Source organism: Eleutherodactylus coqui, chromosome 1 (genome assembly GCF_035609145.1).
Source record: "Eleutherodactylus coqui strain aEleCoq1 chromosome 1, aEleCoq1.hap1, whole genome shotgun sequence".
In the NCBI taxonomy this organism is placed as follows: Eukaryota; Metazoa; Chordata; class Amphibia; order Anura; family Eleutherodactylidae; genus Eleutherodactylus; species Eleutherodactylus coqui.
Window position 1 is genome coordinate 105,300,691 of NC_089837.1, and position 27,656 is coordinate 105,328,346.

At 40.2% G+C, this 27,656-nt stretch overlaps 1 protein-coding gene across 1 annotated transcript in view; it reads left to right on the forward strand.

Annotated features, from left to right (window-relative positions):
• Positions 1-27,656, forward strand: part of MYO7B (myosin VIIB) — a 173,404-nt gene that overhangs the window by 113,891 nt on the left and 31,857 nt on the right. Inside the window, exons 19-35 of the mRNA XM_066599774.1 lie at positions 341-435; positions 2,240-2,324; positions 2,956-3,174; positions 3,742-3,870; positions 3,969-4,166; positions 5,681-5,858; positions 7,962-7,971; positions 8,165-8,222; positions 8,589-8,716; positions 14,085-14,211; positions 17,603-17,722; positions 19,886-20,059; positions 20,309-20,536; positions 21,804-21,971; positions 23,736-23,853; positions 23,992-24,118; positions 24,409-24,617. Coding sequence (XP_066455871.1) covers positions 341-435; positions 2,240-2,324; positions 2,956-3,174; positions 3,742-3,870; positions 3,969-4,166; positions 5,681-5,858; positions 7,962-7,971; positions 8,165-8,222; positions 8,589-8,716; positions 14,085-14,211; positions 17,603-17,722; positions 19,886-20,059; positions 20,309-20,536; positions 21,804-21,971; positions 23,736-23,853; positions 23,992-24,118; positions 24,409-24,617 — 2,371 coding nt within the window. The remainder of the gene's footprint in view (positions 1-340; positions 436-2,239; positions 2,325-2,955; positions 3,175-3,741; positions 3,871-3,968; positions 4,167-5,680; positions 5,859-7,961; positions 7,972-8,164; positions 8,223-8,588; positions 8,717-14,084; positions 14,212-17,602; positions 17,723-19,885; positions 20,060-20,308; positions 20,537-21,803; positions 21,972-23,735; positions 23,854-23,991; positions 24,119-24,408; positions 24,618-27,656) is intronic.

Consider the following 27,656-nt stretch of genomic DNA (forward strand, 5'->3'; position numbering starts at 1 on the left):
TTAGCTCTGTGTTACGGACATAAAAATATGGATGGAAGACTGATAAAAAGAACATTTGTGTGAAAGCAGCCTACAAAGTATTAAGACTTAAGAAGTCCCCTACATCATTGCAGATACAGGGAATCTACAGGAAGCTTCTACACACACCATAAAAATATCAATATTGGTCTACAATCTATTTGCTATAGAAATAATATGCCAACTAACAAATCTGAATAATTATTAGTGCATTATATAGACAAACACAACATGACATGCCTTATATTTTGCTGTATCATTGCTGCACATATGTTCCTATATGGGCAAGTGTAAAAAGTGTTTGTTGCCATCCTTTGTTCAGGATCGTCATGATACAAAACTGGAGGTGGAACGTGAAAAAGCGCTCACGTCCAGAGCTGTTCTCATACAAAGGGTATTAAGGGGATTTAAAGACAGGTATGGTAAAATTGCATACTGAAAAGGTAATATCAGCTATTTTGAGTTCATTATTGTTTAATGTGTTCCTTGAAGGGTTCTGCGCAAACATTTTGGTTTAGTGTATGCTGCCTTCCATCACTGAAACAGAGTAAGTCATGATTGCACTAGTTTATTTTATCTGGTACCTGATGGTGTCATTGCTTCCATTATACTTCCACATAAGACCCTCATAATCAGGGAACACTGGAAACAGATTTATTATTTCTGGGTATGTAGTATAGCTATAGAGCCTGAAGTCACTGTTAACTCTATGCTCTTTAAGACACTGAAGATGGCCATACACCGAAGATAAAAGTTTGCCAACCATTGTTAAAAACCAATATGTAATGTGTCATGTCTGGATCAACGAGTTTGTGCAACTGAGATGATTAGCTTTGAATACTAATGCCCCACGTAGATGAAACAATTATTGTTCAAATGAACAAAATGAATGATAATTGTTCAGTTTAAATGCTGGCAAGCGACTGAACAACGAGTGAGAATCGTAAGGTTCTCGCTCATCATTCAGCTTCAGCCGGCATAAAAACCAGCGTCGGCTCGGGCAACTATCGTGCCTTTTAAACACTGCTCGTTCAGTGTTTGATGTAGAAATGTGAAACACTGAACAATAAGTGCCTGAGGACTGCACAGTTCTCAATGAGAATAGAGCAGTCTAAATGAGCTGCCCGAGCGCCAACCAGCTGGTGATGATATCACATCTCATTCAGTTGGCCATAAGACGGAAACAAACACACGTCTGGTAGTACGGGTCTTTACGGACAAACTAAGTATAGCAGAATGGAGTATATCAAGTTACAGAGGATAAAAATATAAGCCCTTCCCTGAAAATCATCCTGAAATGTGTAAAAATAAAAAAAATATATATACTCACCTTGTCCGTGCAGCCGGAGTTCAGCCGCGGCCGGCCGGCAGTTCTCCTGAACTGCTCTGGTAGTATTCAGCAGCCGGGGATTTAAAATCCCCGCCTGCTGAATGGGCTGCCTCTGATTGGTCACAAGCCTCACCAATCAGAGGCAGCTCTCACTCACCCATTCATGAATTCATGAATGGGTGGGTGAGAGCTGCCTCTGATTGGTGAGGGCTGTGACCAATCAGAGGCAGTCCATTCAGCAGGCGGGGATTTTAAATCCCTGGCTGCTGAATACTACCCAGAGCAGTTCAGGAGAACTGCCGGCCGGCCGCGGCTGAACTCCGGCTGCACGGACAAGGTGAGTATATATATTTTTTTTATTTTTACACATTTCAGCATGATTTTCAGGGAAGGGCTTATATTTTTAAGCCATTCCCAAAAATTCATCCCGCGCTCACCGCCAGCCCATTGCTTTCAATGGAGCCGGCTGTATTGCCGGCTCCATTGAATTGCAATGGGTTGGACAGCGCTCCTGTGATCGGGGCCTTTTCCCCGAAAACGCTGCTAGCAGCAGATTTTTCAGGCGATTTTTCAGCCCCGGTCACGCGATTTGCGGATGCGCATCCGACATGCGATCCACAAATCGCGGCAAAAACGGTCGTCTGACTGAGGCCTAAGATTTATAGACCGCGTTCAGGGCGATTCTAATTGTGTATGTATGGCTAGCTTAATCAACTTTCTTGGAGATAGTCTATGAGTAATGTATGGATTAGCACTGGACGATTATAAGATGTTTCCTTTTTAAATAATTCGTATGATTTAAATCATTAAGACTATCAGCATAACTCCTTTGTCTTGGTCACATAATTCCAACCCTTTCTGCCACTGTTTTGTTGTCTTCCTATTATGCAGGAAACGCTTTCTTAAGCAGAAAGACGCTGCTGTTAAGATTCAAGCTGTGTGGAGAGGTTACCATGGTAGGAAGTCTTACCAGAAGGTAACATTTTTTCCTTGTATGTGCTTTTTTTTGTCATTGCTGAATTAAAGGAGATGTCCCGAGGCAGCAAGTGGGTCTATACACTTCTGTATGGCCATAATAATGCACTTTGTAATGTACATTGTGCATTAATTATGAGCCATACAGAAGTTATAAAAAGTTTTTTACTTACCTGCTCCGTTGCTGGCGTCCTCGTCTCCATGGAGCCGACTAATTTTTGGCCTCCGATGGCCAAATTAGCCGCGCTTGCGCAGTCCGGGTCTTCAGCTTTCTTCTATGGAGCCGCTCGTGCCAGAGAGGGGCTCCGTGTAGCTCCGCCCCGTCACGTGCCGATTCCAGCCAATCAGGAGGCTGGAATCGGCAGTGGACCGCACAGAAGAGCTGCGGTCCACGAAGGTAGAAGATCCCGGCGGCCATCTTCAGCGGTAAGTATTGAAGTCACCGGAGCGCCGGGATTCAGGTAAGCGCTGTGCGGGTGGTTTTTTTAACCCCTGCATCGGGGTTGTCTCGCGCCGAACGGGGGGGGGGGTTAAAAAAAAAAAAACCCGTTTCGGCGCGGGACATCTCCTTTAATGCTTTTAGTGCAATGTAATGATCATTTTCTCCAGAAGTATTGAATCTTTTGTTTCAGATGCAACATGGCTTCCAAAGGCTGCAGGCAGTGATACGAAGCAGACATATAAGACTAAAGTATCAGAAATCCCAAGCAATCATTACAAAACTGCAGGCCAGATGCAGAGGTTATCTAGTAAGAAAGAGGCTTGCACAGGAAAAGAATGCTGCTCTTGTTCTTCAAACATACACCAGGCGTATGCTGGCTCGTAATAAGTATGAGAGGATGAGGAAGAGTGTAAGTATAACCAGAGGCAGACTGAACATTCTGGTAGTATAAAAGTTTTCACAGCAGGAGGTACTGCTACCATGTTTTTTGACTATATGACACAATGTTACGTCTTTTGCTATAGTCAATGACTGAAATTAGAACATAAAGGTTCTAACTAGAGATGAGCGAACGTACTCGTTTCGAGTACTTACGCACCCGAGTACCGCCATTTTCGAGTACTTCAGTACTTGGGTGAAAAGATTCGGGGGGCGCCGGGGGGCGGGGAGAGGCGTGGCGGTGCGGGGGGTAGCAGCGGGGAACAGGGGGGAGCCCTCTCTCTCTCCCTCTCCCCCCCCCCACTGCTACCCCCCGTGCCGCCACGGCGCCCCCCGAATTTTTTCGCCCGAGTACGGAAGTACTCGGAAATCGCGGTATTCGGGCGAAAAAGGGGCGTGGCCGAGCACGTTCGCTCATCTCTAGTTCTAACTAATCTCAGAGCAGTCTGTATAAAATATATTCTTTTCGTTAATTTAAAAAAGGCTAAATTAAAATTAAGCAGTCAGTTTAGATTAAAAATGTGCTTTGTTACTACAGGAATTACTAATTCAACAAGAATTAGAAATGGAAAAGCAAAGGCAAATGTTACAAAAAGAGCTTCTACTACAACAAGAGAAAGAAAACCTGGCAATGGTGGAGCAAGTGTTTGGGTTTTTACCTCTCATGGTAAATGGTGCTAAATAAATGGATGGATTAATGTTACATTATGTAAATGTGTTTTATCTGTGTAAAAGAAATTTAATGAAAACATATTCTTCCAAAAGGACGTAGATTCACAGTCTTTAGATGAAATAGACCTGGATACACTTCCTCTTGAGCCCGAGAAAGTGGTGGATCATCTGGCTGAATTCACTTTTCCGAAGTTTGCTGCTACCTACTTTCAAGGCTCAGCAACAGATACCTACATACGGAAGGCATTACACCAGCCACTGTTGTATCATGAAGACCATGGTGATGTTCTAGTACGGTTCTCAAGTTCAAACTAAATATGTGATACTTATTAAATAAATGTTTTATTTATACAAAAATGTCTGTCATTGTAATACTAAATTATAATACAACGAAAAAGAGTGAATATATCAAAGTCCACAATGGTGGTTGTTTGAACCTTTAGTTAACATAAAAGTTAAATAATATAGCTGAATGGATAATATATTAAAGCCTGTAGAGGCGCACACCAAAGCAAATGAAAATATTAATAACTTAATAATTATTAAGGAAACATTTCCAGACAGACAACAGAAAACATATAAGAAACAGAAATATTGCACAAGGCATATCGCATAACATGAATGCAGCCTGATTGGCACAGCTTATAATAATGTCATAATATATTACAATAAAAATATATGAAATGCATACAGGGTATGTAAATAAAAAATACTGTGAGGTTAACCTGGATTAATAATTCTCTAACTGACCAAAGGTTTTGGACCCCAGGTGCAATACATGATGGATGAATGAATTTTAAGACTATAAATATGTTAGTACTACATGATAAATAATACATAAATAGTTCATAGATACAAAAATATAACTCTTACATGTACTACACAAGTACAGATACAAAATTGTATATTTAATTCATATGAAAATCTAGCACACTAAAAGAAAGGTAAAAACTCTCCAAAGAAATTGATGGTATTAGTAATCCAAATGAATAGCACAGTTATACTTCAGGGTCCACTAAAAAATAAAAATGAAATATGTATTTATGCGCATAAGTACAGCATGAGAGAAACCTAGAAAGTTTAAATTAGAAGAGGATGTTGCTGTTAATAATAGCTGTTAAATATTGAATGTCAGGACAGTCGAAACCTACCCTATCATCAGCTAGCTTTGGCAACTAGAGAGGATATTTTATTTCTTATCCAAAGCAGAGGATGATCTGAAAAGGAAACAAGATTACAATAACACTTTTATCCATAGTGGACGCTAACTCTCCAAGAGAATATATGGGGAAAAGTAGAACAACATGAAATATCTAAAAATTGTAAAAACTTTTGAGGTAGGACAGTTAGGTTATAATTAAAGATCTGGTCAAATATAAAAAGGGTTAAACAGTATACGATCTGTAAGGGCCCATTTACACACACAGATATCTTGGTAGGTGTAAAAATAAGAGAAAAGACCAGGAAGATTAAATGTGGTGCATAGCTCATATGGATAATAGAACAGTAAGGATTTCTTGAAAATTAACATTCCTAAAGTAGTACAAAGGCCAGAGCCGAAAAAAAATAAAGCAGTTGATTGACAGCTTTTCCTATTTACACTATAACAAAGGAAAAGCTGTCCAGAAGTACTAAATATGCAATTCTGAATGTTGTTCATTGATCTCGGCCAGACTTGAAAACTGGTTAGATATTTGATCACATTTTTTTGCACATGTTCATCCATTTGTTGCATTTCATATATAGTTGTTATATATTATCTATATCTGTTATGGTTTGTATATTTTCTTGAATTTTCATTTTAGGCATCATTAGCAGTTTGGAAGATTATACTGAGATTTATGGGCGATCTTCCTGAACCAGTATTATATACTCCCAGATCTAGCAGCCAGACCAGCTCTGTCATTACACAAATTTATGACACGTTAACCAGGAAGAACAATAATTTTCAGGCTGGAATAAAGGATAGCATGCAAGGAGTGAGTACCAAAAAATAGAAAACAAAATCAGAGCTATGACTCCATTTCTTCACCTCATCTGAATGCCTCTGGAGGTCTCTTCTGTATATTAGTCACTTCCATACAGTGCAGCCTCCTGTCTGATGTTTATAAGACACCATTTTGAGCTCTAGATTTCTCCGTGTTTTCTCTTTTTCTATGCTGTGCTAGCAATCCAATAATGTATCTGCACAGCATCACATGACCAGCCAGAAACAGTACTATCTCTGCCTGCTGGGAGGACACTTTATCTTTTTTAAGTAAATGTAGAGGTTCATGATAATTAACATTAACCTCTACATTTACTTAAAAAAGCTAAAGACCATAAGTATACAGTCATGGAAGAAGAACTGTTAACTTCTTTATTATAACTGTCTGACAGGAGCCTATAATCATCACCAGTAACTGTGATAGGCCTGATCCCCCAAACCCTATCCCATGAACAGCCCGTGTTGTAAGCTCCTTGTAATGTAATCATACATGAAGTTCTGGTGACTGAGCTTTGGTGACCCTTTGAGGAAACAGAAAGGCAAGTAATTAACAGGAAGGGGTCACCATTAGATCACATGACTTAGCTAAAGGGAATATTTCAGATAGAAAATAATAGCTAAACAAGGTGATGAATTTCAAAGAATCACTGGAGTGTCCTTTGAGGCCTTAGTCAGACGGGCGATTTTTTGCGCGATTTGCGGATCGCATGACGGATGCGCATCCGCAAATCGCGTGACCGGTGCGCGCAAGTCGCCCGCAAATCGCCCGAAAATCTGCTCCTAGCCGCGTTTCATTAGAAACAGGCCGGAGCTGTCCAGCGCATTGCATTTAATGGAGATGGCAATACAGCCGTCTCCATTGAAAGCAATGCACTGCGGGCGAGCCCGGGATGAATTGTCGGTAAGGGCTTAAATATATAAGCCCTTCCCTGCAATCCATCCTAAAATGTGTTAAAATAAAAACAAATTGTATACTCACCTTCTCCCGGCAGCCGGAGCTCCGCGTGGCCGTCCTGCAGTGGGTGTGAAGGGGGTGTGAGTCAGACCTGCCCCCTGATTGGCTCAGCGCTGAGCCAATCAGAGGCATGCCTCACTCACACCCATTCATGAATTCATGAATGGATGTGAGTCAGACCTGCCCCTGATTGGCTCAGCGCTGAGAGGCAGCAGTCACTCACCCATTCATGAATTCATGAATGGGTGTGTGAGGGTTTTCAGCCTCTGATTGGTCAGGGCTGTGACCAATCAGAGGCAGATCATTCAGCAGGCGGGGATTTTAAAGCCCCGCCGGCTGAATAGTGCCAAGAAGCAGTTCAGGAGAACTGACAGCGGCCGCGGCTGGACTCCGGCTGCAGCGGAAAGGTGAGTATACAATTTTTTTTTATTTTAACACATTTTAGAATGAATTGCAGGGAAGGGTTTATATATTTAACCCCTTCCCGACAATTCACCCCGCGCACGCCGGCAGCCCATTGCTTTCAATGGAGCGACTGTATTGCCGCTCCATTGAATTCAATGGGCAAACATCGTTCTTCTCTGTCACAGCTGTTACAGCTGTGGCAGAGAAGAATGATTTGTCTTCTATATGTTCTCAATGGGGTCGGCGCTGCTGCTGCCGGCCCCATTGAGCGCATATAGAGAAGAGAACAGGAATCGCAGATCGCAGATAGGTGCGATCTGCGATTTTGTGTTCTATAATTTATCGGACGAGCGCATAAAAAGCGCTCATGTGTCCGATACCATTGCAAAGCAATGGTTTTATAAAATCGCCGGACGCATGCGCAAATCGCGCGAAAAATCGCCCGTCTGACTAAGGCCTAAGGTGCAATTTATTCAAGGGTCAATTGCTGGGTTTATAACAAAAAGTGCAATCACTTACTGATTAGTGAGTGGCGATTTCCTGGCTCCTGAGAATGAAGAAGCTGTAGCCCCATTTAAATGCTGGGATTCTTTCACTGATCTCCTCTGCACAGTGATGCTACAGGCTTCCCAGTGTACAAGAAATTACAACACAGCCCCTTTCTCTTGAATGGAACCATGTTTCAGTTTCTTGCTTAATGAAACTCCTGGCCAACCACTGTGAAATGCCAAAGGAAGAGATCAGGAAGGGTCCTAGAGATCAGACCCCCACCGATCATAATGTAATTGCTTATCCTAGTGATATACCATAATAACATTAAATGGGTATACCCCTTTAAAATATAGTAACTATAGCTGTATATATTAATGAATTTAGTATAGTATCTCAATCAAACCAAATTTGTGTTTTTTTTCAGTCACCAAGAAGCGATCAAAGAGCAAGATTTTCAAAAGAAATTTCCTCTATGAAATTTAAGAGGTCATCAAAATTAGCTGAACAGGTAAAATGCAGCTATATTTATAACAGTAGTTATAGTTTAAGTGTTAACATTAAAGAAGTGTTCCCAGCTTGGGCAAATGTAGCCATGATGGAAATATCACTGTATACAAGGTGGCTCAGGAGGTCAGAAAGAGCTTAGGCTAAGATATTTCTTTAACTCCCATAGAAATTAATGGGAGTTATAGGAACAGCACAGTGCAGCGTTCTGGGGTGTTTCCATTATTTCCAAACACCTTCCCTTTCACTACATACAGCGGTGCTGGGGGCAGCGGGGCTCAATATACTGTAGGTGTAGGAATATTTCTTTTAGAAATATCTATCTTTCTGTCTGTCTATATCTGACTTTAAACATTTTATATAATTGTAGATTTCAAGCCAATTAAGCAGTGCAACAGACATACAAGTGGAGGAAAGCTCACTCATTGATAAACCCATGTCAATGTTAGAAAAAGTACATTTTATTGTTGGCAATGGAATCCTGAGACCTGAAATAAGGTGAGAAATGTAACGCACCCTTTTATAAACAATTTCACAACCCTGGGAAGTTGGGGTCCTGACCTACAGAATGGGGGCTATTCTCTCCCTGGCAAATGATGATGAAGAGAAGGTACTAGATGTTTTATTCAGCTCCATAATCTCAACTAAGAACAGAGTAATTCAAATGAAGCTCTTTCATGAAATCTCTTACATCCCCAGTATGGCTTCTTTTATAAAAGATGCAGGGCAGTATTAGACAGTTTTTGTCACATTTCAACCTATAAAATACCAGTATCCAAATTATAGTCCTGTACAGAGCTTCCATAATGCTATAATTATCATGTAATGCCACAGTGCACCACTGAATACTACAGCATGGCATTGGTTTACTTTTGGTGTTCCAATTTCCCAGTTTGATACCCTTTAAAATTGGCCCAGATGTGAAGCCCCTTTATGATGTGTAAATTGGTTTCCAAATCCTGTTTCTAGATGCTATATTCATGGTACCCATTTAAATAAATGGAACATGGACTTTGGTGCAAAGCCAGGCCCCTGATGTCTGCTTCCAGCAGAATCTTTATATGTCATACAGTATGAATCACTCCAAAGGGTTAATCCAAGCCTAGGGTATTGCAAGGTGTTTCTGCATCCAAGGGCTCCTTTCTCTTCTTCATGCCTGAGGAAGGGGAAAAAGCCCCTGGGGAGACATTGCAGATGTAAATTGCCTGTTTCCAAACCATTCCATGCTAACCTTAACATAATGATGCAGAGGAAGTAAAAAAACAAACAATGAAAGAGAAGCCAGTTTTCCACATTTATGCGACAAAAAATTCCTTCCCGCCTCCAATATGGCACTCGGAATGATCCTTGGATCACCAACCCTTCTGAATTAATTAGTGACTATAATCTGTAATATTTTAACACTTAAGAAAGGCGTCCAGGCCCCTCTTAAACTCTTTTATCGAATTCGCAATCACCACATCCTCAGGCAGAGAGTTCCATAGTATCACTGCTCTTACAGTAAAGAACCCCCTTCTGTGCTGGTGTAGAAACCTTCTTTCCTTATGACGTAAAGGATGCCCTTCTTACAGTCACAGTTCTGGGTATAAGTAGATCGTGGGAGAGATCTCTATATTGTGCCCTGATATATTTATACATAGTCATTTGGTCACCTGTCAACTGTCTATTTTCTAAACTAAATAACTCCAATTTTGATAACTTCTCTGGGTATTTTAGTCCGCCCATTCCATTTATTACTTTAGTTGCCCACCTTTGAACCTGCTCAAGCTCTGATATGTCCTTTTTGAGTACATTGTTTTCCCTCTTTACTAGTGAGTCACTAGTAGTGACTTGTCCCCAAGTCCTTTTCCATGTCAGTGTTTCCCAGTAGTTTCCCATTTAGTGTGTAATGGTGACATATATTTCCCCTGCCCATGTGTATAGCCTTACATTTATCAGTGTTTAACATCATTTGCCACTTTTCTGCCTAAGTCTCCAACTTATCCAAATCCACTTGCAACCAAATTCAGTCGTCTCTTGTGTTAATACGTTTATATAATTTTGTATCATCTGCAAATATTGATGTCTTATTGTGCAATCCCTCATGACATCCTTAGTAAATATATTAAAAAGAATAGGACCCAATACTGCCCCCTGTTGTACACCACTAGTAACAGTGACCCAGAGTATGTACCATTTATAACCACTCTCTGCTTTCTATCAGTGAGCCAGTTACTTACCCAGTTGCACACATTCTCATCCAGACCAAGCATTCTCATTTTATATACCAACCTTTAATGCTACACAGTATCAAATGTTTTGCAAAAGCCCAGATACACAAGATCCAGTGACTCTCCCTGGTTGAGTTTAGAACTTAACTCCTCATAGAAGCTGATGAGATTGGTTTGACAGGAGTGATCCTTCCTAAACCCATGCTGATATAGATTTATACAGCTATTTTCCTAGAGGTACTCCAGGATAGCATCTCTTAGAAACTACTGAAACATTTTACCCACAATAGAAGTAAGACTTACCAGCCTGTAGTTTCCACTTTCACTTTTTGACCTTATTGAATATTGGCACCACATTGGCCATGCACCCATCCAGTGGAACAGACCCAGTCACTATAGAGTCCTTAAATATAAGAGACAACAGTCTGCCTATTACATTACTTAATTCCCTTAAAACCCAGGGATGTATGCCATCAGGACCCAGTGATTTGTCTATTTTAATCTTCTTAAGGCAACTCTGCACTTCTTCCTGGGTTAGACTGGTTACATTTGATTTTTCTTTATGAATACACTGAAGAAAAAATTATTTAAAAGATTTGCTTTTACCTCATCACCCTATTCAATTTTTCCTGCATTGCTTATGAAGGCTCAGTCAGACGAGCGTAGATCCGCGTGGGAAAAAAACGCACCGCGTGCGGGAAAAAAATCCGCATGACCACGTCCTTTGCAACCCACATGTTGTATCTTTTGTAGGTGTGGGTTTTTTTTCGCTTGGAATAATGCGCAGATCTCTGCTCGTCTGACCGACCCCTTAAGGGGACAACACTTTTAGTATTAATCTTTTTACTAGTTATATAACTGAAGAACAGTTTAAGGTTAGTTTTACTCTCCGTGTCAATAAGTTTCTCTGTCTCCATCTTTATTGCTTTTATCTGCTTTTTACATGATTTGTTTTTTTCCTAATAGGTTTTTGTGCTTCTTCTCTGCCTTCTTGATTTAGTAGTTTAAATTCTTTCTTTTTGTTGTTTATTGCCCCCTTTACATCTTTATTTAGCCACATTGGTTTTCTCCTACTTCCAACCCTTTTATTCCTGTAAGGTATAAACCTCTCAGGCCTTGGTCACACAGGCGCTTTTTCCCGCGATTTGCGGATCGCATGACGGATGCGCATCCGCAAATCGCGTGACCAGGGCCGAAAAATCGCCCGAAAAAACTGCTCCTAGCCACGTTTCAATAGAAACGGGCCAGAGCTGTTCAGCGCTGTCCAGCGCATTGAATTCAATGGAGCCGGCAATACAGCCGACTCCATTGAAAGCAATGGGCTGCGGGCGATCTCACGATGAATTTTCGGGAAGGGCTTAAAAATATAAGCCCTTCCCTGAAATTCATCCAGAAATGTGTAAAAAAAAAATATATATATATATATATACTCACCTTGTCCCGACAGACGGAGTTCAGCCGCGGCCGGCGGCAGTTCTCCTGAACTGTTCTGAGTAGTATTCAGCAGCCGGGGATTTAAAATCCCCACCTGCTGAATGAGCTGCCTCTGATTGGTCACAGCCTGACCAATCAGAGGCAGCTCTCACTCACCCATTCATAAATTCATGAAAGGGTGAGTGAGTGCTGCCCCTGATTGGTCCCTGCGCTGAGCCAATCAGAGGCAGCACTTCCTCACCCATTCATGAATTTATCAATGGGTGAGTGAGAGTATATTTTTTATGATTCATCCCGCGCTCACCGGCAGCCCATTGCTTTCAATGGAGCCGGCTGTATTGCCGGCTCCATTGAATTCAATGGGCAAACATCGTTCTTCTCTGCCACAGCTGTTACAGCTGTGGCAGAGAAGAATGATTTGTCTACTATATGTTCTCAATGGGGTCAGCGCTGCTGCCGCCGGCCCCATTGAGCGCATATAGAGAAGAGAACAGGAATCGCAGATCGCAGATAGGTGCGATCTGCGATTTCTGTTCTATAATTTATCGGACGAGCGCATAAAAAGCTTTGCAATGGTTTTCTAAAATCGCCGGACGCATGCGCATGCGCTAATCGCACAAAAAAACGCCCGTCTGACTGAGCCCTACGCTAAATATTTAAAATGTTTTTAAACATTTCCCATTTATTGTCTGTATTCTTGGTTTTAAGGACATTATCTCAGTCAAAAATATTAAGGGCTTCTCTGAGCTGATTGAACTTTGCCTTCAAAAAAATGAGTATTTTTGTAGCACCCCAATAAATCTCCCTTTTGAAAGATACATGGAAATGTATTATATTAAAAGTACTATTTCCTAGGTGCCCCTAGACCTGCACCCCTGTTATTCTGTCAGGTTTGTTGGTTAATATTAAGTTCAAAATAGCTGTTTCTTTAGTTGAGTCCTGAACAAATTGGTTAAGGTCATTATCTTTAGTTATTGACAGAAACTTGTTACCTTTTTAGATTCGTAGGTTTCAGCTTCCCAGTTTATATCCGGATAGTTAAAGTCTCCCATAATAATTACTTCATTGTGATTTGCTTTTTCATCTATTTGTCTCAATAACAGATTTTTAGTGCCTTATTTTATATTTGATTGCCAATAGAAAACCCCTATGAGGATTTTATTATTGTGTTTCCCTCCATGTATCGCTACCCATGGAGATTCCACATTTTCATCTGCCTCACGTATATCTTCATGTTTTAAACCGGATTTTACATAACAATAAATCGTTCCCCCTTTACGATCCCTTCTGAACAAACTGTAACTGCATAAGTTCACTGCCCAGTCACAGTTTTCATCTAGCCAGGTCTCAGATATTCCCACTATGTTGTAGCTTTCATAGTTTCCTGGCCTGCCAAGATTTGAACTTGGTCTAAATTGCTATTTCACGTGAAATACCTAGATAATACTGTCTGTGTTGATTATATAAATGATTTCAAGTGGAGTAAATATTGGTGTTTGCATTTCTTGAAGATTCTTCCAGCAGAAACCAGCTCTGTGTCCAAGTAAAGCAGCCTGACAAACAGCTGATGGTGGGGGTCCTGAATGATGGATCCCTTCTACTTTCTATTGATGGTCTCTCCTCAGAACAGATCATCAATAGTTCATAAAAGGACAGCCTTTTTAAAGTGTACCTCTAGTTATAAATAAAAAATCACATGTTGTACAACTCCCTGTATGATTTAACCTTGCAAAATAGTTTATTAGCAGAGTTCTCCTTTCTGAGCTCTAGCAGCACAGACATCTGTGCTGCATGCTGAAAATACAATTCCAACTGCGGAGAGAGTCCTGTGCACTGTCTCCTAGGCATTTGTAGCCAGCGGTAAGTCAAAAGTGAAAAGCTCCTACTGAATTCAATGGGAAAAGCACAGTGAGGCTGCAGTAATGCACAAAGGGGAACTCTGCTAATGAACTAAATTGCAAAGTCACAACACCACACCGCATTTACTTTCATTTAGAATGTAATGTACCAGGGCCATAATATGACCATTTGCCGGATGACATGAGTCGCCATGTAGCTGTAGCCTTAATGTATAGATTCCGGAGTAAATTTATGAAAACTCTAGAAGTCACTAACCCATATACAGATAATCTAAATGTGCATTAGAAACATGACAAATCTGAAAAAACATATCATACACTTTTACATGGAGGCTAATCCTTTATGGGCCTTCTTTTTTCTAGGGATGAAATTTACTGTCAAATCTGCAAGCAACTCTCTGGGAACAATAACAAAAATAGCTATGCTCGTGGCTGGATCCTATTGTCACTCTGCCTAGGTTGCTTTCCACCAACAGAAAAGTTTATCAAGGTAAATCACCTGTCTTGGTAAATAAATAAAAGGAGGGTAGTCACTTTACTCTGTAATCTAATGTTACTCTGCACCGTAACATAAGTGAAGTGAGAAAAAGTGCGAAGTTTCAAAAACTGCAGTAGTTTGTAAACGGCAGGACTTTACTTTGGTGAGTACTGACCAAGAACAATAGTTTTTACTGTAGAGATTTCTGAGCTGGCACAGTTCAATACTTGTTTGTCTGCTACTTTCATAGTACCCTTTGGAATTTGGGATGCTCTCTATTATGTATGTGGTTGTCTGGTTTATATGGTGTGCTTTCTAGGCTGCAGACTTTAGTCTTTTCTCTTCAGTCTGAGTTTATAAGGCTATCCCAGACAGCGAGTGCCATGAAGCAGCCCTGTAACCATCGACGTCTCCCTTAAAGACCTCAGAAGAGAAGGAAACAGTGAATAACTGTTGGTCCTGGAAGATTGCAAGTTATGGAACAATAAACATGCTGATTTTGGACAATTTGAATATAATTCCTATGGCGTTCTTTCTGAACTTGGTGGTGTTGTAGTTACTGATACAAATATGTCCCCTAATGTACAGTGTAATGTAACTAGCAAAGGATGAGTTGGTTTGCATGAGATATGAAGTGTTAATATAATAACCAGTCCAATGCAGGTCTTAGAATAACCCAGAAGAGAAAGCATGTTCTTGTTGGTGATTCAATTATTAGAGGTGTTGATTTAGGACAGAATTTGGATGTACTGAGAAAGGTGAGATGCCTTCCAGGTGTCACAGTCAGTAGTGATAAGAGATGTATTGTGAATATTGCCAGGGCTGCAGGTAGAGGTAATGAAGTTGATCGTGTAGTGTATCTTTAAACCAATGATTTGTCTCAAAATAATTTAGTTTCTGTTCAAAAAGAATTCCAAAATTTTACCCAAGAGCTTTTGTAACATAACAGGTTCAGTCACATTTTCAGAGGTTCTGCAGATCTGTAATCAGATGAACAAGGCAAGTCTTATCCCAGAGTTTAATGTGTGGCTACGACAGTAGTGTAAGGCTGGTCTCACATGACCGGATTTCAATTGCAAAAGTATTCTGCACGCATTGAAAAAATAGAACATTCGCATATCTGCTCAGATGAGCGGATAGCGATTGCAATTTCTGCGAGTGGATTTAAAATTGCAGTATGTTCTATTTCTTTGCGGAATCCACACAGATTGCTTCTATTGAACTCAATGGAGCCGTCTGACCCGCAGTCCGTCTGCAATTGACATTGTGAATAGGCCGTGGGTACCTGCGCCATCACCTATCAACGGCGAAGGAAAAACAAATATTTATAAAAAAAAATCTGTGCTGCGCATGAGCGACGGTGTGCAACCATGGTCATCTGCAATACAGAAAAGTGAAGGTACGCAGGGTCGCTGGACACTCTCCGAGCCAGATTCCGCTTCTGGCTTCCACATGCAGAATCTGGAATGCCGTGTGAGACTGGCCTAAAACTGAAGTTTTTACATTTGTAGGTGGTCTAATGGTCCTTTTACATGGGACGATTATCGTTAATCTTCCCGTGTAAATACATGGAGCGACTGAACGAGCATTGTTTAAAAGGGATGGTTTGCATCTTTAAAACAAAGGTAGAGAAGTGTTGGTGAGGAATTTAGAAATCTTTTTGATTTACAAAGCACAGTAGTTCATGGCCACTTGGCTGTGCAGGCAACTGCTGAGTAAATCCATGCAAGTGGATGGAGCCGGTTGCAGTTCTCTGTTCTACTGGGCATCAAGTGCCACTATGGAGGTAAAAACAGTGATGAGTCTGCAGCTCTGAATCAGCACTACAGCTTCTTCATTCTCAGGATTGATTGAGGGTCCTAGAGATCGGACCCTACTAACCATAAAGTGATGTTATATCCTAGCAATTTGCCATCAGTTTGCGATGGGTAAACCCCTTTAAATGGCTGGCCCTGGCATTATCTCCAATCTTGGTCACTGCAGCAGAATCATCTGTATATTACAGCTAACACCCACAGCTAATGGCACAAGCACTATTCCTGTCTTCGTGCAAACCCTGAGCTATAATAGCATGGTGATGTTATGAAATACCCGCTGCTCGTGCCATACTGTTACCACCTTTTGTGGAATGGGGTTAATGTTAATATAGTCATTGCTTGTAATTATCTGTTGTGATAACTAGCTCAAGATCTCACTGTTCTGGCTGCAAAATATGATTCCACAGTCATTTAAAGTGGTTGTATGTGATTAGAAAAACATGGCTGTTTTCTTCCATAAAGAATTTCATTCTTATTCTGTTTTATGTCTGATATTGCAGCTTAACCCCATTCATTTGACTAGAGATTAGCTGCAATATCAGAAACATCCCATGGATAAGATAATGTATGAAATTCAGCATTGTTGTGTGTAAATGTGCCCATCTTTTACTTTTCTGCCAAACAATGGATTTCAGTTCGGTATAAAATCCATCCTTTGGCAGAACAGCTGAAAAGAAGGACCGCATGCTGTGTTCTGCCCGGGAAGTGCTGATTACAGCTGATTACATTGTCTCAGCTGTCACCCCCTTAGCAGAACAAAGGGAATTTATTCAGAGAACAGCGGGTGTTCTCTTTTTATGAATACAGCTCCCAAAGCCTCACACATAGGCATTAGTACCAAGTAGTACTTTTATGCAAAGTGATCGCTCAAAGCCATCTTTTGTGCGATCATCTTTGTGTCTAAATGCAGCCTAATTCTTGCTAAGTTCATGTGAGTCAGTGAGCCATCCTCGAGTGGAGTGCCGTATAATAGATAGGGGCCACATCTATACTTCTTTGGAAATTAGTAAGATTTCATAAGAGGATCGAAGTGGCACATATGGAGAGGCTAAGCATTGGAAAGTGTAGAAAGTACTTAACTTGTAAATAATTGTGCTATTGCAGTTGTTTCAATAGTTTAACATATACAGTGCTGAAAACAGAAGCAAAGGAGGGAGAGACAATGAACTTAACTTGTCTAGCCTTACCAATTTTGCATGCACCATTAAAATGCACAGTGTTTGAACTGTCTTAATTTTATCTTGTAACATCCTGCCAAGATTAAATGAATAGAAGAGACTCAGTTCATCTTACAATACAGTGTATTGAGCAAGTTCATATAAATATGTCTTGCCCTTTGGACACAGCATAACAAATGTCTTGTATCTGAGATTGTTCAATACCATGCATTGTATACTAAGTTTTGACTTTTCTTTTTAAGTTATTGTTGAAACCATCTATTAACAATTATCTTTTTTTGCTAGTTTAAGATCACAGAGAAAGAAATCCAGAAGTATTTTTGAATTGCAGCTGATAATTATTTGCAAAATCAAAAAAAGACGTTCATATAAGTTTTATCTCTGTTTACTTCCTGTTCATTTTCACAGTACCTGCAGAATTTCATCCGTGGACAACAGATAGCACACAGCTCTGTGTGTATGAAGCAGCTGATTCGAACCATGGCTAATGGTATACGATCAGAACCCCCTAGCTGGCTGGAGCTACAGGTACAGTATATCCTGTAAAATTGCCTAAAGCTTTATCACTGAGTTTATTGATATTAAGATTTGTAGTTTCTCAACACTTTAAGTGAATCAATTTCTTTCTTGTAGACTGGTATAGCCCATTTAATCACTGTAAGATTCAGAATCAATTTATTAAGATATAGAAATGAGAAAATGAGATTACTGTTGGTGTGTTAAACACTACATCTGCACTACATGTCAAAAGTTTTACAACACCTCAATTTTTCCAGTTTTTATTGAAATTTACACAGCTTAATGTCTCATATGTAATTTGAAGTGAAAGCACAGAAAAAAAATTAAAAAAGTTAAGTGAATAAAAATAATGGATTAACTTTATTTCACCAAATTTAGGCCGGCCGCACACGGGCGGATTTTTGCTGCAGAATCTGCAGTGGGCGTCCGCCTCTGGGTTCCGCAGCAAACACCTTCCATAGTATGCTATGGAAAAGTGATTCTTCCTGCACATGAGCGGAGACCAATTGCGGTTTCCGCTCGTGGAGGAAAAATCTCAGCATGCTCTATTTTCCTGCGGTGTCTGTACGGACGGCTTCCTTTGAAGTTAATGGAAGCCGTCCAACCTGTGGCCCGTCGGCAATTAACATTGCAAATGGGCCGCGGATTCCGCAGGACAAGCAGGAGTTTTAAAAAAAAACTGTACTGCGCATGTCCAACGGCGGCTCACTGTGACCATCCACAGTACAGAAAAGAGGAAGAATGAATTATCCCAAACAAGTTCAATTGGGTTTAAGTTGGGAGACTTTGCAGGCCATTCCATTCTTTGAAGCCTACTAGCTTCTTATTGTCTTCTTACGTAGTTCTGACATAACCTAGAAGTACATTTTGGATCATCGTCTTGCTGTAATATGAACCCCTGACCAACTAGACGTACACCAGAGGGTATTGCATGGCATATCAAAATTCTGTGGGCGCCTTTTTATCCAGTGTGCCAGTTACCCTATACAAGTTGCCAGCAACTCTGAATCCAGCAAAAGAGCCCCAGACCATCATGCTTCCTCCTCCATGTTTGACAGTTGGCGTCACACACTCATAAACCATCTTTTCACCTAATCAATGGCATACAAAAACCCTGTGTAATATACCAAAGATGTCAAGTTTGATTAATCAGTTCATAAGACCTTCTTCCACTCATTAGTCGTCCACTAGAGGTGCTGCTTGGCCCAGTAAAGTCTTTTTTTTATTTTGTAGTCTTAGCAGTGGCTTTCTTACTGATACTCTATCTGTCTAACCTGTAGATATAAGTCTTCTCTTTACAGTTGAAATGGAAACTTGTTTAATTATTGCTGCATTAAGCTATACTTAAAGATTTTGTGCTGTGAGGCACTGTTGACTGTCAAAAACTTGTCATCTGATTTTATAGTGGCCTTTGGTCTGCCAGACCTCTCACTGCCAGTGTTTCCTTTGGTTGCCAAGCGCCTTTGGGTGGTATAGGAAACTGACTGCCACCTTGGCTTTCTTGTTATACAGCTTTAATCATTGAGGTACCCCAGGATAGCTTCTCTTAGAAACTACATTTTACCCACAGCCGGCGCAGGGCGAAGCCAACGGCTCGGGAGTGACATTTCTGTGCGGGACCTGCGAGTTTGTTTTCCGCGTGTGATTATACGCGGACAAATCACGGCCGTCTGCCTAGGATTGCGTTTTCGAACGCAATCCTATGGCAGCTTTCATGGGCGGAAAGTCTGCGGGAAATCCTACCATGGAATTTCCGCCTGCGTGCAGGGGGCCTATTGCTGTGAAATATCTTTAGTGACAAGGGGACTCCCCGTGAGGAATATTGGCATGCAGCACGGATCTATGTATGCATGCATGTCCTATGTTTTGCAGGTACGTGTGTTTGCATGCCTGTAAGACGCAGACATGTGAACACAGCATAGGGAACCAATGCTTCTAAATAGATGCGCTGTTTTGTGCGCACCTACGTATGCACATACACACGCTCATGTGAACGAGGCCTAATTTTGAAGAATGTGCCAATATTATCAAAGATACAAGGTGTTATAGCTAAAGTACTGCATGATAGCCATCAATACAGATTTTTATATTTCGAACAGGTAAAGCTTGGAATCTAATCTGTAATTGTTATATTTCTATAAGTGATTTGCAATTCCATCCTGTTTTCTTCAGGCACTGAAAGGCTCTGCATCTCTAGAAGTGCCTGTCAAAATCATGACCGGTGAGACTGTGATCATCCAAGCAGACTCTGCTACCTCTGCTAAGGAGATATGCAGGAAGATTGCACAGAAACTAAAGATGAAGGACATATTTGGTTTTTCTGTTTATATCTCAATATATGATCAAGTGTGTAAAGTTTTTCTTTTGTATCATCTTTTGTATTATACTAGCATAATACTGTGTTGAATTTCCCTACAACACTAATGTAATGTTTTAATTGCATTATAATTCATAATATATTTATATGGATAAATTGTATTCTAACTTAAAAGTAGTGCTTTAATATATGAATAATATTTACAAATTATTTATATTTTATAATGAGATATATATATATATATATATATATATATATAATCCATTTATAAATTTCAGGTGTGGTCACTGGGTGGTGGATCCGAGCACTTAATGGATGGAATTTCTCAGTGTGAGCAGTTAGCTAGAGAAAGAGGAGACCAAGAAAAGCATGCTCCTTGGCGTGTCGTCTTCCGTAAGGAAGTCTTTGCACCATGGCATAACTCTTCAAATGACCCTGTGAGCACTGACCTTATTTATAATCAGGTGATACGTGGCCTATGCTATGGAGAGTATCGCTGTGAAAAGGTAGGTTGATCCTGCGATCATATTTCATTCTATCTTCTGATTAACCTGTTAAATGTACTGTATTTTAGGACAAAGTAGGGGACAAATGTAAGAAAGTATGAGACTGCAAGATTGCAGGATTATAATACACTGAATTTGAGGTAAAAAAAAGACAAAAAAAAACAGCAATACTCACCTCCCAGGCAGCGTCTGTGTCCCCGGCTCGATGCTCTTCCCTGTGGTGCGGCAAGCTGCTTCAGACTTCTCCCCGCTGTCATCTCCCTGGCTTGGTTTTGAATTCCCCAGCCATCAGAGCTGTGTGAGGAAGTGCTGTTATTGGATCGAGCACCAGCCAATCACTGCCGGCGCTCGATCATTCACAGCCATTCAGTGAATGACATCACTGAATGACTGTGATTGGTTTATCGAGCACCGGCTGTATTTCACCGGTGCTCAGGAACGATGTTGCACTGCTTGAGGGGGTTTGAAAGAAGGGCGACTAAATTAATAAACTGAATGAGAGGACTAGAATACCCAGAGAGGCTATCAAAGTTGGGATTATTTACCCTGGAAAAAAGACTGCAAAGGGGCGATCAAATAACTATGTATAAATACATTAGGGGACAATACAAGGATCTCTCCCATGATCTGTTTATATCCAGGACTGTGACGGTAACAAGAGGGCATCCTCTACATCTAGAAGAAAGCAGGTTTCATCACCAACACAGAAGAGGGTTCTTTACTGTAAGAGCAGTGAGACTGTGGAACTCTCTGCCTGAGGACGTGGTGATGGCAAAATCGATAAGAGAAATTTAAGAGGGGACTAGATGTCTTTCTAGAACGCTATGATATTACAGGATATAGACATTAGGTGACCAGTGGGGTTGATTATCTCAAATGTTGATCCAGGGATTACTCTAGCTGCCATTATGGAGTCTGGAAGAAATCTTTTACCTCCGAATGAGCTAAATGGCTGCTTCTTTTTGCCTTCCTCTGGACCAATAAGGGAGGGGTTGAAACAGGCTGAACTAGATGGACATTGTTTTTATTCAGCCTAACATACTATGTATGTTACATTTAGCAGTTCTGGTCCCCCCTGCCCCAAGCCCAGTTGAATGTGGTGGCTGGGGGTGATTTGAAATTATGGAAGTGGCCAAGCAGGCTGTCCTACACTGCTTATGTAACTTTCATAGAAGTGAATGTGAGTTACGAAATGGCATAGAATAGGTTTGAACAACTGTACTATGATTTGTTACTCCCAAAATAAATTCTTTTTTTTCTCTTGCAGGAAGATGCTTTAGTGGAACTTATGTCCAAACACTACTATATTAAATATGGTGAGGTCTTAAAAGATGATCATATCCAAAATGTCCTAAAAGACTGTATTCCTGCAAAACAATTAGCCTCTAAGCCCAGTATCTACTGGGCAAACTTACTGAAGGAAAATCAAGCTAAGGTAATGTATGAAATAATATACCCTATTTCATTACTATGCTATATCTTCATGCCAGCACTTTATTGCCATAAATGACTTTTTCTTCCAGTAATTTATATTAAATTTTGAGTTTTTAGTGGGGTTGTTCTTTCATATGTATGGACAACTTTTCACTAAAGTTAATATTTGATTGATATTTCACGGTAGCCGACTTTGTGGTAGTTTTACACATGAGTTGTTTTTTTAAAAAAAGCCATAGTTTTTGTGATCGTTTCTGAGGCCCACTGACTTCTCCCCGTCCCGTATCTCTAAGCCCTGTGCCCGGCAGATTTTCAAAGTATGTTTCTTCTGAAACAACACAGCGTTCTAGAATAAAAGATACATGGCTGCAGTATGGGGGCCTGTACCAAGTTCAAGCTGTCTGTTGTTTAGACTACATGAACTTGGTAACAGGTTCTCTTAATTAATCATTAAATCCCACAGAATTGCTATATGACAGCAGAATATACTTTGTAGGATATATACACTACTCAGGCTGAGTTCACATCTCTGTTCTGAATTCTGTTTTTCTCTTCCATCAAAGACATAGAAAAATTGAATTCAAGCTGTGAGTGCAGCACATGAGGGACACCAACGTCACTTAGCAAACTCCTTATACTTATACAGGAGTTTCTCAGGTTTTGTCATTGCAACCATCATTTTATTGAGAAAATTAGTACAGCATGCAGTGCTTTATTTTTCTGTCACATGTGATGAATTTGCGACGGAGACTTGTGATCAAACCTTACAGCTATTATACAGTAAATGTCTGATTCTTAATTTTAAAATGTAGAAGCAGTAAAGAAAGAGAATGGGATATCTAGAGCAAAACTAGTAGGGCCATACACTGCCAAAATTAAAGTGCCATACAGTGTGCATACAATAGTACCAAAAAGTGCAAATAATATTACCAAATGTACAATGCCAAATACACCATATGCACTTGCAATATAGCAATAAATTGTACATGTACTTTATATATATATATATATATATATATATATATATATATATATATATATATATATATATACACTACACATATATACATCCGGTACTAGTGTAGTATGTCTCCACCGGAAGACATGGGTTGGCCGTGCTGAGCTACAGGTAGCACCCAGGTCACACCCACAGCTGCCAATTGGCTCCCGCACACACACTTTACAGATTACACATATACACATTGCATATGCCTAATATATATATATATCATTTACACACACGTGCTATACAGAAACACATGCCTCTTCTGCAAATTACTGATGACCTCTAATTTGCAAAAAGCCCAAAGGCACAGCAGTAGGGAGCGTGATAAATTAGCATATCGGTAGACCAAGCAAAGGACAGAAGAAAGTGGAGAGGGTTCAGAGAAAAAATAAAGTGAGGAGAGTTTGATGCTGAAAAAATTCAAGTGGCCTTTTACAGAGCTCCATCAAACACCTTTGGGATGAGTTGGAACTTTTCATGTTTTCATCCAACATTCCAACATCAGTGACTGGCATCAATGCTTTTTTGGCTGAATGGGCACAAATTCTTGGAGACACATTCCAACATTATTTAGAAACCCTTTCCAGAGGTGTAGAGGCTGTTCTACCTGCAAAAGAGGGCTCAACTCCAAATTAAAGCCCTTCGTTTTGAAATAAGCTGTCCGGAATGCTCATCTAGGTGTGATGGTCAGATTTCCAAATACTTTTGACAATCTAGTATTTACAGGTCATCTAATGTGGACTTGTGTCTTTCCTTCAGGCTCAGTATATAATAGAGAAGATTCCTACACTACTAGTAAAGGAAATGGTAGTAAATTACTCCCAACAGCAGTGGCCTTTATTATTTTCAAAGTTCTTTGAAGCCTCCAGATTTGCAGGTGAGATAAGATTTATTACATGATGGTTGTTATAATTATATGGTCCATAATTAGAAGAAATGACGAGACAGATAATGTCAGTATTAAGGGGGTTGTCTCCTCTTAATGATTTACAGTATCTTATTCCATGCTCTTCAGGACCCACTATCAGCAGAAATCACTTCATTGTTGCAATAAACTGGAAAGGAGTTAGTTTCCTGGATGAGACTGAGAAAAAGTTGTTGGATCTTACTTTTCCAGAATTAACTGGTATCCTCACAAAAAGGTACATCTTGCAGTGAGTTTATACATTATTTAGGTAAACATTTAATAGATCAGCACTATACACAGTATTATTTTGATAGTGTATAATGGATAAAACCACATAGTTAAAAAAAAAATCTGTTTCAGACGCGCAAATGCAGGAACATTTTAGGAGTGATCAAAGCATTGATAATAATAGAAAACTATACTGAACTAAAAGTAACATTGAGTAATAGTGATCACCCTTCTATTTTCATGATTGTATATTCTAAAATTTCATATCTATGTATTAATTGTAACATATTTTTACAGGGCTGAAAAATCATTTGGTCAGTGCTGTGTCATAAATACACTGAGGGGAGAGCAATTTGTTCTTACTTCACAGAACAGTGAAGAAATTGCTAAGCTACTTCTCCACTTTTTGGATGGGCTGAAGGAAAGGTCCTTGTATGCAGTAGCTCTGGAAGACAGCTCCAGGCCATTGACAGACCCATTGGACTCAAAGAAAAAAACATTAACAGGTATTAGAGTTCCTGACTGAAGGGCTAGGTCAATGGAGACTGTGTCACAAAATACTAAGAATACAGACATCAGCTTTGACAAATTTATTAGACTTAACATACATGTTGGAAATACAGTTTTAAAGTACAAAATGAAGTGGCAGTAACTCAGTTTCCCTTCGCCCCAAGCTAAATTCTCACCACACTTATGGTATGTTGTTAGCGTATTCACCATGAAAATCTCCTGACATATACAGACATGCCCTTAAAGCTTAATTGGCAAACAAGCATAATTTTGGAATACATTTGGCCAGTATATGTATCAATATCCCAGAGCTCCAACTGTTAACTGCACTTTTCAGTACAGCTGTATTCAAACACCTGGGGATGCAGCATTTGAAATCAATCAAGAGACTAATAGCCCTCAGGCAGATATCAATGGTGAACATGAATGCCACTTGGAAAAGTAATTATTTCAGCAATGCAACTAAAGGCAGGCTAGTCAATACAATTGTCTTCCCCAGTAGCTACCTATGGCTGCAAAACTTGGATAATCAAGAAAACAAATAGAAGAAAGAACAATGCCTTTAAATTATGGCATTCATAGGATTATAGAATTGGGGATCTCCTGCGTCAATGGGTTCAACGCCCTGCTCAATGCAGGATTTACTAAATCATCCCAGACAGATATCTGTCCAGCCTCTGTTTAAAGACCTGCATTGAAGGAGAACTCAATACCACCTGTGGCAATCTGTTCCACTTATTGATCACTCTTACTGTCAACAAATCTTTTCTAATATTTAATCTTTGTCTCCTTTCAGTTTCATCCGATAGCTTCTAGTCTTTCCTCGTGCAAATCAGAATAGGGCTGATCCCTCTGCACTGTGACAGCCCTTCAGATATTTGTAGACAGCTATTAAGTCTCCTCTCAGCCTTCTTTTTTGCAAGCTAAACATTCTCAGATCCTTTACCTGCACCTCATAGGACATGATTTGCAGACCACTCACCATCCTAGAAGCTCTTCTCTGAACTTGCTAATGTTTTTTTAAAATCAGGACTTGACACAGTATTCCAGATGAGGTCTGACCAAGGAGGAATAGTGGGGGATAATTACTTCAGGTGATCTAAACTCTTTGCTCCTCTTAATAATTCCAGAATTGTGTTTACCTTTTTTTAGCAGCTGCATCACACTGTTGAGTCCTGTTCAGTCTGTGATCTATTAGTCTACCCAAGTCTTTCACATGTGCTGCTTTGCCCAATTCCTCCCATTCTGTATATGCTATTTTTCATTTTTCTTGCCCAGATGTAGGACTTTGTATTTCTCCATATTAAATACCATTCTGTTAGTTGCCGCCCACTGCTCAAGCTTGTCTAAATCTTTGTGAATCCTCTCTTTCTTCTTTAGTGTTAGCTATCCTTTCTAGCTTTGTGTCGTCAGCAAATTGTATCAGTTTCCCTTCAATTCCCTCATCTAAATAATTTCTAAAAATGCTGAGTACGATCACTGAGCCAGAAGTGAATTCATCTAACAGTTGCCTTGTCGATCCCATATCTTGTCATTTTTTAAAATAAGGATAGTATCAGGAACTTTGTCAAATGCTTTGCTGAAGTCAATATATACTATATCTGTCGCATTTGCCTGATCAATTCAGTAAGTTATTCATAGTTATAGAAGAAAATGAGATTAATCTGGCATAGCTCGTTTGTTACAAAACCATGCTGGCACTGGTTAATTACTGCATTCTCATCCAAGTACTTGCATACATACTGTTTAATAATTTGTTTGAAGATCTTTCCCTATATAGAAGTCAGGCTCACTGGCCTGTAGTTTAATGCCTAATTCACTATTTTCATCCAGTAAATATCCTATAATATCTTTTATTTTGCGCTTGACAAACCAAATCCTTTTGAATTGCCTTTGACCTCTCTTGCAATTCATTATTAGCTTTAGTTATTCTGATGCCCTGCACTTTCTGCAGACTGTGTTATATTCTTGTTTAGATATATCCCCCTCTTTCCCTTTGATATATTTTTTTTCCTTTTTAGCATGTATTCAAGGTTCTGTGTTCAAACATCCTGGTCTCTTTAAATGCTTCCCATTCTTCCTTCTTTTAGAGATTGCTAACGATTGTGCTTTGAGAATCTCATTTAGCAAAATTTTCCATCCTTCTTACACTTTTCCTTCCTTAAGAACATCCAGCCATTGGATTCTTCCTAGCCTCTGTCTGAGTGAATTAATATCTGCCTTTCTGCAATCCAATCTTGAAGTCTGATTCCCTACAGGTCTTCCTCCCCTTGTTATCCAACATTCAAGGATAGCATGATCACTGCCTCCTAAGGCCTCGGTCAGACGGGCATTTTTTTGCGCGATTTGCGCATGCGTCCGGCGATTTTATAAAACCATTGCTTTGCAATGGTATCGGACACATGAGCGCTTTTTATGCGCTCGTCCGATAAATTATAGAACAGAAATCGCAGATCGCACCTATCTGCGATCTGCGATTCCTGTTCTCTTCTCTATATGTGCTCAATGGGGCCGGCGGCAGCAGCGCCGACCCCATTGAGAACATATAGTAGACAAATCATTCTCCTCTGGCACAGCTGTAACAGCTGTGGCAGAGAAGAATGATGTTTGCCCATTGAATTCAATGGAGCCGGCAATACAGCCGGCTCCATTGAAAGCAATGGGCTGCCGGCGATCGCAGCTGAATAACAGCTGAGAGCTGCCCCTGATTGGTCCCTGCGCTGAGCCAATCAGAGGCAGCACTCACTCACCCATTCATGAATTCATGAATGGGTAAGTGAGAGCTGTCTCTGATTGGTGAGGCTGTGACCAATCAGAGGCAGCTCATTCAGCAGGCGGGGATGTTAAATCCCCGGCTGCTGAATACTACTCAGAGCAGTTCAGGAGAACTGCCGGCCGGCCGCGGCTGAACTCCGTCTGCCGGGACCAGGTGAGTATATATATTTTTTTTGTTTTTACACATTTCTGGATAAATTTCAGGGAAGGGCTTATATTTTTAAGCCCTTCCCGAAAATTCATCGTGATATCGCCCGCAG